Source organism: Mytilus californianus, unplaced genomic scaffold (genome assembly GCF_021869535.1).
Source record: "Mytilus californianus isolate M0D057914Y unplaced genomic scaffold, xbMytCali1.0.p SCAF_9, whole genome shotgun sequence".
In the NCBI taxonomy this organism is placed as follows: domain Eukaryota; kingdom Metazoa; phylum Mollusca; class Bivalvia; order Mytilida; family Mytilidae; genus Mytilus; species Mytilus californianus.
This window is the reverse complement of record NW_026262745.1, coordinates 23003688-23018298: the sequence shown is the minus strand read 5'-3', so window position 1 is coordinate 23018298 and position 14611 is coordinate 23003688. Positions and strand designations below refer to the sequence as shown.

Genomic DNA, 14611 nt, shown 5'->3' with positions numbered 1-14611 from the left:
TAAAAGCAAACTGAAAAAATGTTGTCTTCGCCGTATCATATATTTGCGAAATCTGTGTCTTCTTTTCTTCTGTTGAGTTTTTTTTTTCAGGAACCGCAGTATTTCTCTTTGGTGTAACTTCCTAGCTATAGTTTTTTGTTTCAAAATTAAAGAAAACTGCAAGAACACCAGTATCAAAATTTGAACTTGTGATTCAAGAGAAACATTGCAATTACTTCATCCAATTTTTTTTTCCAAGTGTGTGTACCAGTGTATTAACACATAAATTTGATTAATAATTTCTACTTATACACAATGTTTACAGTTTTACGGGTAATTAGGTCAGATCGATTGCATTTTTAATTGTACAAAATGTAGTGTGAACGCGGTGTCATCCTGGTTTGCCCACTTTTAATTACATGCATATGTAAACATAGGGGGAATTGTTGTTTTAACAATTATAGTTTATTTATGAATTATAGTCATATTTTTTACCTTTTATTTTACCTGAATAATTTTATAAAAGATACTGTATTCTGCTATTAAATCAAGGAAAATGTGCAAAAATAATTTATATTTGATTTAGTTTATAGCAGGAAAATGTATTGAATTTGACAAATAGACAAAAAAGGTTTATTATTTGTACAATTAATCAAAAATATTTTTAATTGTTGGTTATTAATAAATACACTGTTCTGAAATTTAATATAAAAAAAATCCAATTCATTCTAACAAATAGAATATAAATGCAACTGTTCAGTAGCAACTTTTTATAGAACCACTACTACATAGAAGGACCTTGCACTACCAATCACCTGGAAGGATGGCACAACGAAATTGAGAAGCGACTCCCACATGCCCATCCCAACATCTTCGAAATCATTGAGTTACTTTATATATCTTTATAAACTTTAAAGAAGACCCAGGCCCTAACAGAATTTTATATTATCCAGTATGCAGGCGGAGGAGCACACCCACCAAAAAGACGAAGATACAGAAAAATAGACACCAGGTTCAAACTGCTGAAAGACAGATACCAAAAAAAGACTCGGGGATCAGTGTAATAGACTACTCTGACGTAGCAACCCATCTTCTCCATTTGAACTGAACAACTTAGTGAAATATTGTAGTTTGTGACTTTGTGAATATAATAATTTGTGACTTTTGATTGTATTTCCCATCATTATACATAAAGTGCCCATATTACCTATTTTACCCTATTGCTTTATTCATTTCCTTTAGTATGCAATGCATTTATAAACTTGATTCATATATTATATAAATTATGTTTTCAATAAAAGAGAACTTATATTGGTGTATTTAAATCATTAAAATCAATCAGAAACTATTGAAATATTAAGACACCTTTATAACTGCATGTCATTGTTTTGTACATGTATGTTAAATGAATCGATTAAAATGATATTAAGTTATTGAGAGAACATTTTTTTGATTTATTTATTATTTTTCTATACAAATGAAAATGGAGTTACAAAATAAAAAATACTTGAATATATATATGATCTATATACCTAAGTTGGAACAGACTATACAATTGTATGCTCATTAAACCTTTTGTCTTTTTTGTTTTTCTTTACTAATAGATAATTGGTATAATTAAATGTGGGCAAACCAGGAGTAAACTAAAAGACCGTGAACGCAGTGGTTCAGATTAGACCGACAGAGATCGTTATGATTAAATATTTAGCAGGTCACGTGATAAATGTCTGTGTTGATTTTGTGACAGCTCTGAAAAAAAAGTTTGATTTTGTGTTAGCAAGGATTACTTTATCTCGATTGAAGTGTGATTATCAAAGCTCAAAGTTTGTAACTGACATTTTGCGACATTTTCCGTGATTAGAAGTGGAATTTCAGGGCGATATGGCTCAATTTCTCCAATATTCTTTGTCTGACGGGAATGGCGCCAATCAGCTGGTCAACGATCAAATGTTTTATAGTCAGACAGCGACTGTAAGTAATGATTATATTCAACAACCTTTTAGAAAAAGACAATTATCAGAACAAAACATTAATGCATCAGACGCAAACGAACACAAGAAATTTAGACAACAATATCAAAGTAACATGTCGAGTGCACCTATCAACTCAACCCAAACAGATAGACTCGAATCGCTAATATTACAACTTAGTAGTCAACTATCATCAAATATAAATAGTGTGAGTGAAAAACTGGAAAAAAGACTTGATGAGTTAGAAACAAACTTCGAAGACAGAGTGTCAGAAAAACTGTCAGAAAAAATTTCTGGTATGATCGACAACAGAATAAAGGAAAAGTTAGATGAGGTTAGAACAGAAGTAAAATCTGACATAATTGCTATGCAGGCCAGAATTGACGGTTTAGAGAAGTCTTTGGCAGAGGTTAACAGTACAAAAGAAAATGATACACGAAAAAACAGATTCATTATAAAAAATCTTGACTTTGATGAAAATGAAAAGAACAATGATATAATTACTACCAATAAAGTGCAGGCTATGTTGAAAGACGGGCTAGCATTGTCAAACGTTGTGTTGAAATCGGTTACAAGGAAGGATAGTAAAGGTCGAGCCCCTGGGCTGGTTATTGTAGAAGTGGGCAATTTTGACAATAAAAGAGAAATTATGAAAAACAAGAAAAACCTTAGAAATATCACTAAATATAACAAGGTGTACATTGAAAACGATTTACCCCAAGAAACACGCAACTTTCAAGCAAGCGTCCGGACTGTTCTGAAAGAAATCGGTAGTGAGAAAAGTTACAGATTTTCGGGTAATCGACTTATAAAAAAGCACTAGGATGTATTGCGGCTTGGGGTCTGGAACTGCAGGGGGTGGTCAGTAAAGACGAACGATAACTCGCAATTCAGGAAAGGAGTATTGGATTATTCTCAGTGCGATATTCTTGCGCTAACAGAAACGTTTTTGCGCGTTGACGAAAGATTAAACATCCCCGGATACACATTCTTCGGTCATAACAGGAAAATTTTACATAGAAATGCTACCAGAGGGTCTGCAGGAGTAGGATTACTTGTGAAAAATGAAATTTTTAACCTTTACGATGCTGATATATTAGATATGGAAATAGAAGGAATACAGTGGATTAAATTTAAATCAAAATCTACCGATATATCGGTTATCGTAGCAGTGTGTTATTTACCTCCAGCTGATTCAAGCAGAGCTATGGATTCGGATTTATATTTTCAAAATTTGCTTCAACAAGTTTATAGTTACCAGAAATTAGGAAAAATTATAATTTGTGGCGATTTAAATTCACGTGTAGGACAAAATACAGATTATGTTGAGGGGGTGGATATTGTGAAACCACGAAATATTGTCGATTTTAGTGAAAATCATCAAGGAGATATATTTATTAATTTTTTAAGTGATATAAATTTTGCTATGCTAAATGGCCGTTTTCAGGATCATGAATTTACTTGCATTTCAACGTCTGGCAAATCGGTTGTAGATTATATGTGCGTTCCTTATGAGGATATAGAGTATATAAAAGATTTTAAGATAATTTCAATGTCAACTGTGATAAATGAAATTAATTATATGCCGGATAAAATTCCTGACCATTCATTACTGGTCTGTGATGTTATTATTCCTGGAGGATGCAATACGGAGAACATAGATGTTTTAAAAAGTGATCCGAAAGTCCAAAACCGCAAATTTAAATTGGCAAATGTTCCGACCGATTTTTTGAAAAACATAGGAATTATCGAAAAAGTGAATGAAACTATCATCAGAATTGAAAATTCTATACAAATCACACAAAACGTACAAACGGCGTATAATGAATTTCAACTTTTAATTCATAGTGAAATGGAAAATAAATTGCCAGTTTTGAATTTTACAAATGGAAACCAAAAACGTAAGAAATCCTTATATAAACCTTATTGGAATGATAATCTTTCTCTACAGTGGGATAAAGTATGTGAATCAGAAAAAAAGTGGTTAAAATTTCAAGGATCAAAGACCATCAAACGTAAACTTAAAGAAGAGTTTTGTAACGTTAGAAAACAATTCGATAGGATAAACCAGAAATATAAAAGGAAGTATGTGTACCAGGAACAACAAAAACTTGAAGACCAACTGAATGCGTGTAGCCAAAGTGAATTCTGGAAATCGATTGGAAAGACCGGAATAGCGAATGAACGAAAACCACGCGTTCCGTGGGCCATTATCGACGATACAGGAAATGTTAAAACCGATAAGAACAGTGTTTTAAACAAATGGAAAGATGAGTTTCAAGCTTTGTTTACGAATAACAGTGAGAATAACAACAATCTTGATGAAACAGATTTCGACTCTAACATAAATGTTGATTCTTTAAATGACGTAATTACCCGAGATGAAATTCTGTTGGCCGTTACTCAGGCAAAAAACCGGAAGGCTGCTGGAATTGATGATATACCTGCCGAGGTTTTGAAAAATGAAGTGGCGATAGAACTTTTATACCAAATAATTAGTGGGTGTTTCGAACTTGGCCGAGTTCCCAGTCAGTGGACAAGTGGAATTATAAATCCAATTCTGAAACAGGGTTCCACGGATAATAGATGCCCTTTAAATTATCGAGGTATAGCGTTAATCTCGGTGCCTTGTAAAATTTACTGTTCTGTTCTGAATTTTCGACTAAGTAAATGGTTAGAAGTTAATGATTGCTTGTGCGATGAACAAAACGGATTCAGAAAAGGCCGCAGTTGCGAGGAGCATTTATTTTCACTTTATTCAATTCTAAATGACCGGAAAATTGCCAGGAAATCAACTTATGTGTGTTTTGTCGATATGAGAAAAGCCTTCGATACGGTCAAAAGGGATTTACTTTGGTATAAACTTCAAGTTATTGGTGTACGTGGGAAGTTTCTTGGTGCAATCAAATCGCTTTATGAAGATGTTCAATGTACTGTCCGTGTGAATAATGAGTTAACCCCTTGGTTCAGTGTGACGTCCGGAGTAAAACAAGGCTGTATACTGTCGCCCACGCTCTTCGCGGTATATATTAACGACCTTGCAGACCGTATAAATGCGTTGAATTGTGGAATCACTGTAAATGAGACTATGTTAAGCATATTGTTGTACGCGGATGACATTGCCTTAATTGCGCCCAACGAAGAAAGTCTACAAATTATGTTGGATGTGTTGACAGACTGGTGCTCTAACTGGAAGTTATCCATTAATGCAGATAAAACTAAAGTTGTACATTTTCGCCCACAGTCATTTAACCTTACCAGATGTAATTTTGAATGTGATGCAAACAGTATTAAATGCATTGACTCATATAAGTATCTTGGGATATGGCTAGACGAGCATTTGACTTTTATCAAAAACAGTAAAGAACTCGCGAAGTCCGCTAGTCGAGCTTTAGGAGCTCTTTTTGGTAAATTTGCATCATCTGGTGGAATGTCACATAGTGTATACACTAAACTTTATAATTCTATGGTGGATCCAATTCTGATGTACGGAAGTGCAGTGTGGGGAACTAAATCAATTAATGTCATTAATACAGTTCAAAACAAAGCCTGTAAATTCTTTTTATCTGTAGGAAAAAACACGTCCAATATCGCAAGTCGGGGCGACATGGGGTGGATTTCATGTTTAAATAAGCAGCGTATATCCTGTATCAGACTGTTGTGTAAAATAACAAGAACAGACCAAAATCGAAACGTGTTCAAAATTTGGAAGTGGGCCGCGAGAAGACGTAAAGGTTGGTGCCGCGAGGTGGATAAAATTACCGACTTATTAAACATTCGAAACACTGTAAATGATCTGTTATTATCTACAAAAACAGTTATGAAGTTTGTGACGGACAAAATAAAGGTGTTAGATAATACCGAATGGCAAAGTGAACTATTTAATGATCGTGGACATCAAAATGGCAACAAACTTCGAACGTACAGGTTATTCAAAACTAACAATTATGCCGAGACATACGTTCTCCAAATTATACCACGCTCGTACAGACGTACTCTAGCCTTGTTCCGATCCGGTTCGCTCCCGTTAGCCATTGAGACTGGCAGGTACACCAGGCCGCCTACAGCACTAGAAAATAGACTGTGTAAATTTTGTTCCTTAAATAGTGTTGAATCTGAAAAACATTTTCTTTTAAATTGCTCCTTATATGATGACATTAGGTTTGAATTGTTGTTCGAATGTTCACAATATATTGACAATTTCTCAATGTTAAATGATGATGTTAAGCTTGTTGAAATAATGAAATGTTCCGATATTCAAAAATGTCTAAGCAAATGTTTACACAAGAGTTTTATGAGACGAAAATTATTTTCTTAATTATTACTAATAACACACTATCAGTAAGAGTCTATTTTATGATTTTAAAGTCACTGTGATTAATTTTAGGATAATATTAAATATGCAAATTGTTTATAAATGTTAAAATATATATTTTTTTTTATCTTTTTTATTTATTTTTAAACTTTTTAAACAACATTCCTTTCAGATTTTTATTTTTTTTTGCTCAAAATGTATATGCTTTTAAATGCATAAAAATGTTTAAATTTTTATGATGATAATTTTATGAATTTAACTGTGAAACTATATTGATATGTACATAGCATGTGTTAAGTGTCTCATAAGTCAAATTTATGACTGGGTATTGATTGTTTTGTTGAATACTGTGATATGTAAATATTTGTCAATCAATATGTGACACTATAATAAAATAAATATTTATTATTATTTATTATTAAAGATAATGTGAACGCTAATTGGGTTTACTCCTGGTTTGCCCACATTTAATTATACCAATTATCTATTAGTAAAGAAAAACAAAAAAGACAAAAGGTTTAAGACCGTGAACGCAGTGGTTCAGATTAGACCGACAGAGATCGTTATGATTAAAGATAATGTGAACGCTAATTGGTTTTATTAAGATCGATTAAAAAAATGCTAGTGTGAACGGGGTCTTACTATACGGCGGATTTCCCGTTTTCTCTTCATGTTCAAGGAATTTGCTTTAGTCGAATTGGGATAGCACAAAATCAGTCTCAACATCAATAAACATCCACCCATTTTGGTTATAGGGATGGAAAATGAAAAAAATATTGTGTCACGTGATCAATACTTGGGTCTACTCGAATATCACATTACTGTAATGAGCATGAACTTAAACAAACAAAAAAAATGATTTCCAAAATAAATGGATCAAAAAAATTAAAACGAGAAAAAATAAATTATTTTTAATTGCATCGTATTCCCAATAAAAAAGACAAATAACTTTTTTTTAATTTATATATTTTGTTCTTTATTTTTTAATGATTTTGACAATATGTATACATGTTGTATTTACGTTTTTTATTTCATTTGCATACATCGTTGAATTTTTAAATGTCTTAAATATGTTATACATATTTTTGTTGTTTATCTTTTTCTTTTTCTTTTTTTTTGGGGGGGGAGGGGGGTTGCTATGATCCGGGGAAGGGGGCAATTTCCGCCGCCCCCACTTTCAAAATGAGGGATGGAGGAGGCAAAACATATTTCTTTGTTTGGCTTTGTTTGTACGTATGTATGCTTTTTCTTGGTGTGGAGGGGTATATATAAATGCAGGGACGTATGAGCCGGGAAAGGGGACCATAGGTGAGGGGCAAAACTATAACCCCCCCTTTGGCAATTTATTTTGTTTTCAAAATGTAACGTGGCTACGAAAGAGGACATTAATTTATTTCTAGACTATTAGACTATTATGATAGAAAATATATATTAAACGTCTTTTTTTTTTGCTTGTCACTTAAAGAAGTCCATCCCCTTTTCTCAACTATTGAATTTTCATCTACTTCAAAAATATGTATCAAAGGAATAAGCGATAATTTTACTCACACACAGCTGATATAATTGAGAAGCGCTAGTGTTAATGCAAAATCCCTTATTTATTATAAGACTAAATATATCCAAACATCGTGGTACATAAACCGGTATGCATTTTTTTTTTGGTGTTTAATCTTTTTAATTATGCAATCGTCTTAAATGTACAATGTATTACTTTCTAATTGTGTTCAATCTTTTCAATTATGCAATCGTCTTAAATTCAAAATGCAATACTTTCTTATTAAAAACGTCGTACAAGTCAGACACAAAACAAAAGTAACAAAATAAACGGGATGGTAACAACCAGCCGTATAGTTTTTTCTGCACTTGCAGTCAAGTCAAGGTCCTCGGCTATCGCCTCGGACTTGGCCTGACTACTCGTGCAGAAAAATTATACGGCAACGGTTGTTACTAGCCTGTTTTTGTGTTACCTTTGTTCTGTATCTAATACATGAATCTCATCAGCTGCACGTAAAAGCCGCATTGCTGGTATATGCCATCCAATCTTCAGACATAAGCACAAAACATGTGCTTAATATAAACACAAACACGTGTTTATAAAAACAATCACTTTACCGTTACTTTATCATGTGACCAATAACTTGAATAAATATATGTACATGTATTCACTGACATGGATTTATGAGTGTAGACATAACGATTACCTGTGTGTATTTTTAAGACGGTAAGGGTATACACAAATTTATTTTTTTACTTTTGATAACATCCCTCAAATACCGTTACGGAACATAATCACACGATGCAATTATTTGATCACATGCATGAAACTATGTGTCTGTGTGTACTTATTTTCCACAACTATGTCATAGTTTCGCAATACTGTGATATTTTATTTACGTAGTGTTGTTCAAAGTTCGCATCTCTTAAGTGCAAGTCTTTGTAAGAATCAGACAATTTAGAATAATTTCAAAACATCGCCGAAAAAAAAACCTAATGTCCTAACCATCCTATTTTGAAGTTACCCTCTAATAATTCGAGAAATATCTAAAGATAACTTTAGGTTAGAATGATAGTAAATCATTGAGTTAGCTCCCCTTAATTGTTAATTTCTATTGCATTTCAACCAAAATATATCTTGAAATACAAGAACAGGAAAAGGAAACGAATATTATATTCGTGCACCATTATACATTTTGAACATAGATTAATGTAAACTTGATTGTGTTTTTGTATGTTTTCACCACTGCCTCATTCTTAAGCAGATTGGAACTAAAGTACAATATAGTTAAGCATAACAAAACACTGATCCTTCGACAAAAGTAGCATTGTAACAGTGTGATGAACACTTTCCTCTTGTACTTCAGTGATAATACATAATAAAACTAGATTATATGATATGTTATAAACTATCCCTAATCTTCTTTTGGCTAATATTGCTTTTTTTTCAGATTTCATTGTCATCCAATGTGGAAATGAGTAACCGGAATATAAAAGTTGTCAGGGTAACAAAGGATGATTATGATCAAGTTTGCGCCATAACTCCACCGGGTCAAATCTACAGTGGAACCGACTATCTTCCTGATTACTTTCACATGTTACTTGATATGTCAAATGTCGAAGCCTATGCTGCTGTTGTTGATGGTAAATTTGTAAGTAGGTTTTTTTTAATATATGCAGTAAAGCGAAGTTGGAAAAAAATGGTTTGCTTATGCATTTCTATCCGGATAGTAGACAATTTTTACATCAGATGTCGATGGAATTTACAAATAAGTTAGAAAAATTCAAGTATGAATAATATACTTAAAAAAAGACATATACGTACTGAACTAAGAAACCTATATTCAACTTTACGAGTATGTATAAAAGTATTCTGCACTGGTGATCACAATAACTCTTCAGCGGCAGCTTACATCAAACCAAATATTGAATCTGTTTTCCATATAAAGAAATTTAATAAACGGAGTCATTAAGTTGCCATAACTTACACAGAACACTGAAAGATATTTTTGTCGCTAAAATGTTTAATACACAGAAAGCCAGTTTTAAATGCCTTATAATTTCACAATCATGGACAGATATTAAACCCATGTCTGTCATGTCCAGTCGTGGACTTTATATATAATAATATATGGTTTTGTCCTAACCAATGTAACTTTTGTTTATGTTTATCGATAGGTGATAATTGTGATGGATTTTTTTAAAACAATTTTAGAACTCAATATACCATACTTAAGAAAATTGATGCATTCATATTCGTTTTACTGCAAAATTAAGATGGTTCTATTCATACTCTGTGTTCCTGATTTCCTGATTTCGAAGACATTTTAGTCAACGTTTTGGTAACATACAAGTTATTATTATAGAAAAACAAAGAATATGGGGTATCCATCCATGACACAAAATCAATACATGCACAGTAAAAAACACACAAAAAGCAAAGAAACAGCGCTTTTATTGATGTTCTTCATCTCAAAGTAACAGTGAGGCCTACAACACGGAGCAAATTAACTCTCACCTCACTGCAAGTTTAAGACCGCCCCTAGCACCGGCTTGAGCGGAATTCTTTGCAAAAATAATTTGAATAGACTTTGTTAGATGCAACACCACCTAATCGGGCCCCGTCAAAGTTATTATCACTTATTTTTCTATTTTTAGGCTAGTTTTTTCTTAAGTTTTGTAGTTGATAACGGGAGAACTGTGGTAACTAGAGCAGGTAGGACAAACAAAGAGTATGCAGGAATGGGATTACAAGATGTTATGAGGAGAAATACAATAAAAGACAGAAAATATGATAAAATGGCAGCAACTAGTGGAGCACACGTTAAAGCAATATTAGATCAAATTAAGTCGGGAAAAAGAGAGAAAATTCTAATGATGGTATAAGCATAACAAATTTAAATATTATATTTATTTCTTGATATATTTAACAAATGGTGGCCTGGTAATCAAAACAACTTTCTGAACACACAGATTTCAATTTCCAGAGTTATTTGGCCAACAGTGTTCTCGCTACATTTTGTATCTCTGTACTAACTAAAGACCTGTAATTTGGAAAGCTATTTCAGAGGGTAGACCTGGTTTATTGTAAATGTTATAACTTTAAATCAGAAATGCGTTTATATTTGCCAGTCTCTTTTTAAGCATTCATGTCATCCAGAATTAAAATTGTTTAGAAGCTAGAGTATGTTGATGAAAATGGTTGACACAATTATTAAGACTAACAGAAGTAATCTTGTGGCCCAAGAAAGGATGAAATTAATACTATGACCAACAAAATGCTGCAAAATAAATGTGAAAAAGGGGAGGGGGGGGGGTCGCCCTAGAAATTAATTATAAAGCCGTCCTAGCAACAAGTTAAAATGGTCTGCCTGAAAATCCCGACTTCAAAAATCAAATGGCTATTACCTAACCTACATTTTGTAGGTCTATACCTCTTTATAGGTGTACTATAGTCAAAAGTACGAATCAACCATGGATAATACTTGTTTTCGTTTTTATTTTACTCAGGCTTATCTCGCCTTTTATTTTTATAAAGGTTGTAACACTAATTTGTATTTCTAGCACAAGTCTTGAAGGTTCTCGTTATTGCTTTCACTGAAGAGAAAGCTCTGATGTCTGATGTATGATATACAAATAAGGAGATGTGGTATGATTGCCAATGAAACAACTATCTTCCACAGTTCAAATAAAGCAATTATAGGCAACCATACGGCCTTCAACAATGAGAAAAACCCATACTGTATAGTCGGCAATAAAAGGCCCCGAAATGAAAAATATGAAACAATTCAAAACAGAAAACTAACGGCCTAATTTATAACAAAACAATTTACGAAAAACAAATATGACAGACATGAATCAACGACAACCACTGAACTACAGACTCCTGACTTGGGACAGGCACATAAATAATGTGGCGGGGTTAAACATGTTTGTGAGCGCTCAATCCACTCCCTAACCTGGGACAGTGGTGTAACAGCACAACATAAGAACAAACTATAAAAATCAGTTGAAAAAGGCTCAACTCATCAGATCGGTACAAAGCTGAAAATTATCAAACATAAACACAAACCGGACGTGGCAGGGTATTTATCCATCCCTCATCCCTAACAACAAAAAGGACACTAAGTACAGATCTGAGAGTACTCGCAGTTACTGACAGCTACTTCAAAGCCAATAACAACTAATGAAAAAATCATGTATCTAAGACTAAAATATCAATCAGTACACATCCAATGGATTTAGTGTAAAGACGTCATTAACAGTCAGAGAAAACATGACCTTGTGCAATGCCAAAATAAAGGTATCGACAGGTTGTAGTACCGTTTAAGTGTTTATGTGTATAACAAAACTATTTAGTATGATTTTAATTTACTGAAAACAAAACCACTTATTGAAGCTTTTAATGGTGATTAATGATTATGGTTGATATAGTTGAGCGTTTGGTTTTTTTCAGATTTAATGAACTTCCCCTTTTTTAATTTACCTCGGAGTTCGGTATTTTTGTTAATACATTTTTGCCATATAATTCTTAATCTTTTTTTCTTTTTCACGTCTTTTGTACTTGTAACGTATCTGACTACACCAGAACATATCTTTTCCCTTCATTTTTAGAAGGTATGTACTCTGTAGCTGATCAATTTAAGTAATTAGATAGACATCTAAGGAGTTTTTCTAATATTACTTTTGCACGTGCTTGTCTGTCTATAGTTATACTTATATTTATAACGGTCACATGATCATCGGTAGTCTTTGGGGGTCATCTCTACGTTTAATTAGATGGCGTCTAGTTTTAAATAAGCACGAAATGCTGATTTTTGATTACGATGTCATGCATTGCTTATTGTTTCCAATGGAAGTCTTGTTATCATGGTAATTATTTTAATAATTCATAAATCAAATTAAGAGTTTGAGTCAATTCGGTGGGAATGAATTCGAATTTAGCAGCTATGATGCACCCTTAATTCAGGAAGTATTCTTTGAACATTGATGTGAATAAGGGTAAAGTGTTTTTAATTTCTGAACAGAGTAACCTATTTTTGACATAATATTGTCAAGCGTTGCATCTTGAACTTTCCAATGTCAACTTTTGAGAAGATTCTGTATTATACGTCTCCCCGTTTAAGGCATGTGAAATGTTGCAATGAATTCGAACGTAGCCACTTTCTGCAATTTTATCTCTTATCTTTTATTTCAGGAATTCAGATCTTATATTACCTCAGGAGATCAACTGAAAAGTATACTTAACACTATTGGAAACACTACACCTTCTTCCGCTAAACCAATCGATGCAATCGAACTTGGTGATATACTAACCAATCAACAAGTCTCCTGTCATCTCTTTCCAGAAAGCCGGGTCATTGTTGACTGGGTTCCCTATCGACTGATAAAATCGAACGCTTTTCTTATCAAAACAATACGAACAACAGTTATCGGTTCTAATTTGGAAAATGGTACCAGAATTTTAACATTTGGCAATTATTTCAATACTACAGCAGGACTGGTATGCAATATAGAGGTTTATGGATGTATTGGGGAAACTTTAGCTGAACATCTATATTTACATCTGCGGGAATTGATTTCCCATGAGATTTCTGGAAAGGTCATTATTCGTTGTTTTTATCGACAGGAAACAAAATCGAATTTCATAACCAAATTAATGAACCGTTTTGGACTTGACATTACAGAAATTTGGGGAACTGGATTAGTGTGCACTGAAACGACCCCAGAAATTTATTTTCGCTAAAGCAAGTTGTAAATGGAAATTTTGGAAGTTATTTTGAATGTTATATGTTACTAAATTTTTTATGTGTATTACGATAAAGACTTAAGTATGGCAAATATAACTTCAGTAATGTTGTATGATGTACAGATATGTTTAAATTCTTGATAAAACAAAAAAAATAAACTCATAGTTTTTAATGGTGATCGTGTTGCCGACTATTTAGTTTTGACGTGTAGGGTTTTGTGGACTTTTCTTTCAGTGAGTTCTTTTCTGGCCATGGTGTGGTCTGTTTTCATCCGATTTTAGGTTTTTTATTGCTCCCTTGGCATCTAATTTCCCGGGTTTTTTTTCTTTTGACATACCAAGAAGTTTTGTCTTTAACCGGACAATCATAAATGTCCGTAACTTTGTTATTGCTCATCAGCCTCTATGTAGGTACACAAATATTTTGACATTTGATTTCAATCAAGGTTGATTATGAAATAAAATTTAAAAAATTATTCATGGTCACTGAGGGTCATGAGGCAGCTAATGAATCAGGTGGTCATGTTCCAAATATCATATGGACCAAAGCGGAATTGAGGTGCATATTGTATTTCGAACTACATGGTCCATCATAAGGGATTAATTGATTGATTGTTGCTTGTTTAATGTCAAACATAATAAGAGACAACAGTAGCTTACAGATGTTCAAAACTCGTTAATCCGTTATGAATATATAAACAAACAAAAAAATACTTACCGAGGGATTTGCATAAATTCCAAACAAAGAAACAGGATGTATCAACAGGGTGCCGGTCTCATGATATGAGTTTACCACGGGTCATACAAATCAAAATTGTAAGGATACATAATAAGCAACATGTATATTAAAATTTAAGAATCTTCATTGATAAGCAATCTCGTATACCCCACGCCCCAATATATAGGGGAACGCTTAATATTTTGACCTGATGGAATATATAAACAAACAAAAAAAATCCACTTATAATAAGCAACATGAGTATATTAAAATTTAAGAATCTTCATTGATAAGCAAGCTCACATACCCCAATTCCCCAATATATAGAGGGAACGCTAAAATATTTTGACCTGATGACATATTTTGTTTTCTGTTTATTGTTAGAT

At 33.0% G+C, this 14611-nt stretch overlaps 1 protein-coding gene across 1 annotated transcript; it reads left to right on the top strand.

The window, feature by feature from the left end:
- Positions 1 to 8400: 8400 nt before the first annotated feature.
- Positions 8401 to 13680, top strand: LOC127714826 (histidine N-acetyltransferase-like). Its single transcript, XM_052220858.1, has 4 exons — positions 8401 to 8485; positions 9210 to 9410; positions 10417 to 10638; positions 12956 to 13680. Exons 2-4 carry the CDS (start codon positions 9234 to 9236, stop codon positions 13502 to 13504), a joined length of 948 nt encoding a protein of 315 aa, XP_052076818.1. The 5' UTR covers positions 8401 to 8485; positions 9210 to 9233; the 3' UTR covers positions 13505 to 13680.
- The last annotated feature ends 931 nt before the right edge of the window (positions 13681 to 14611 follow it).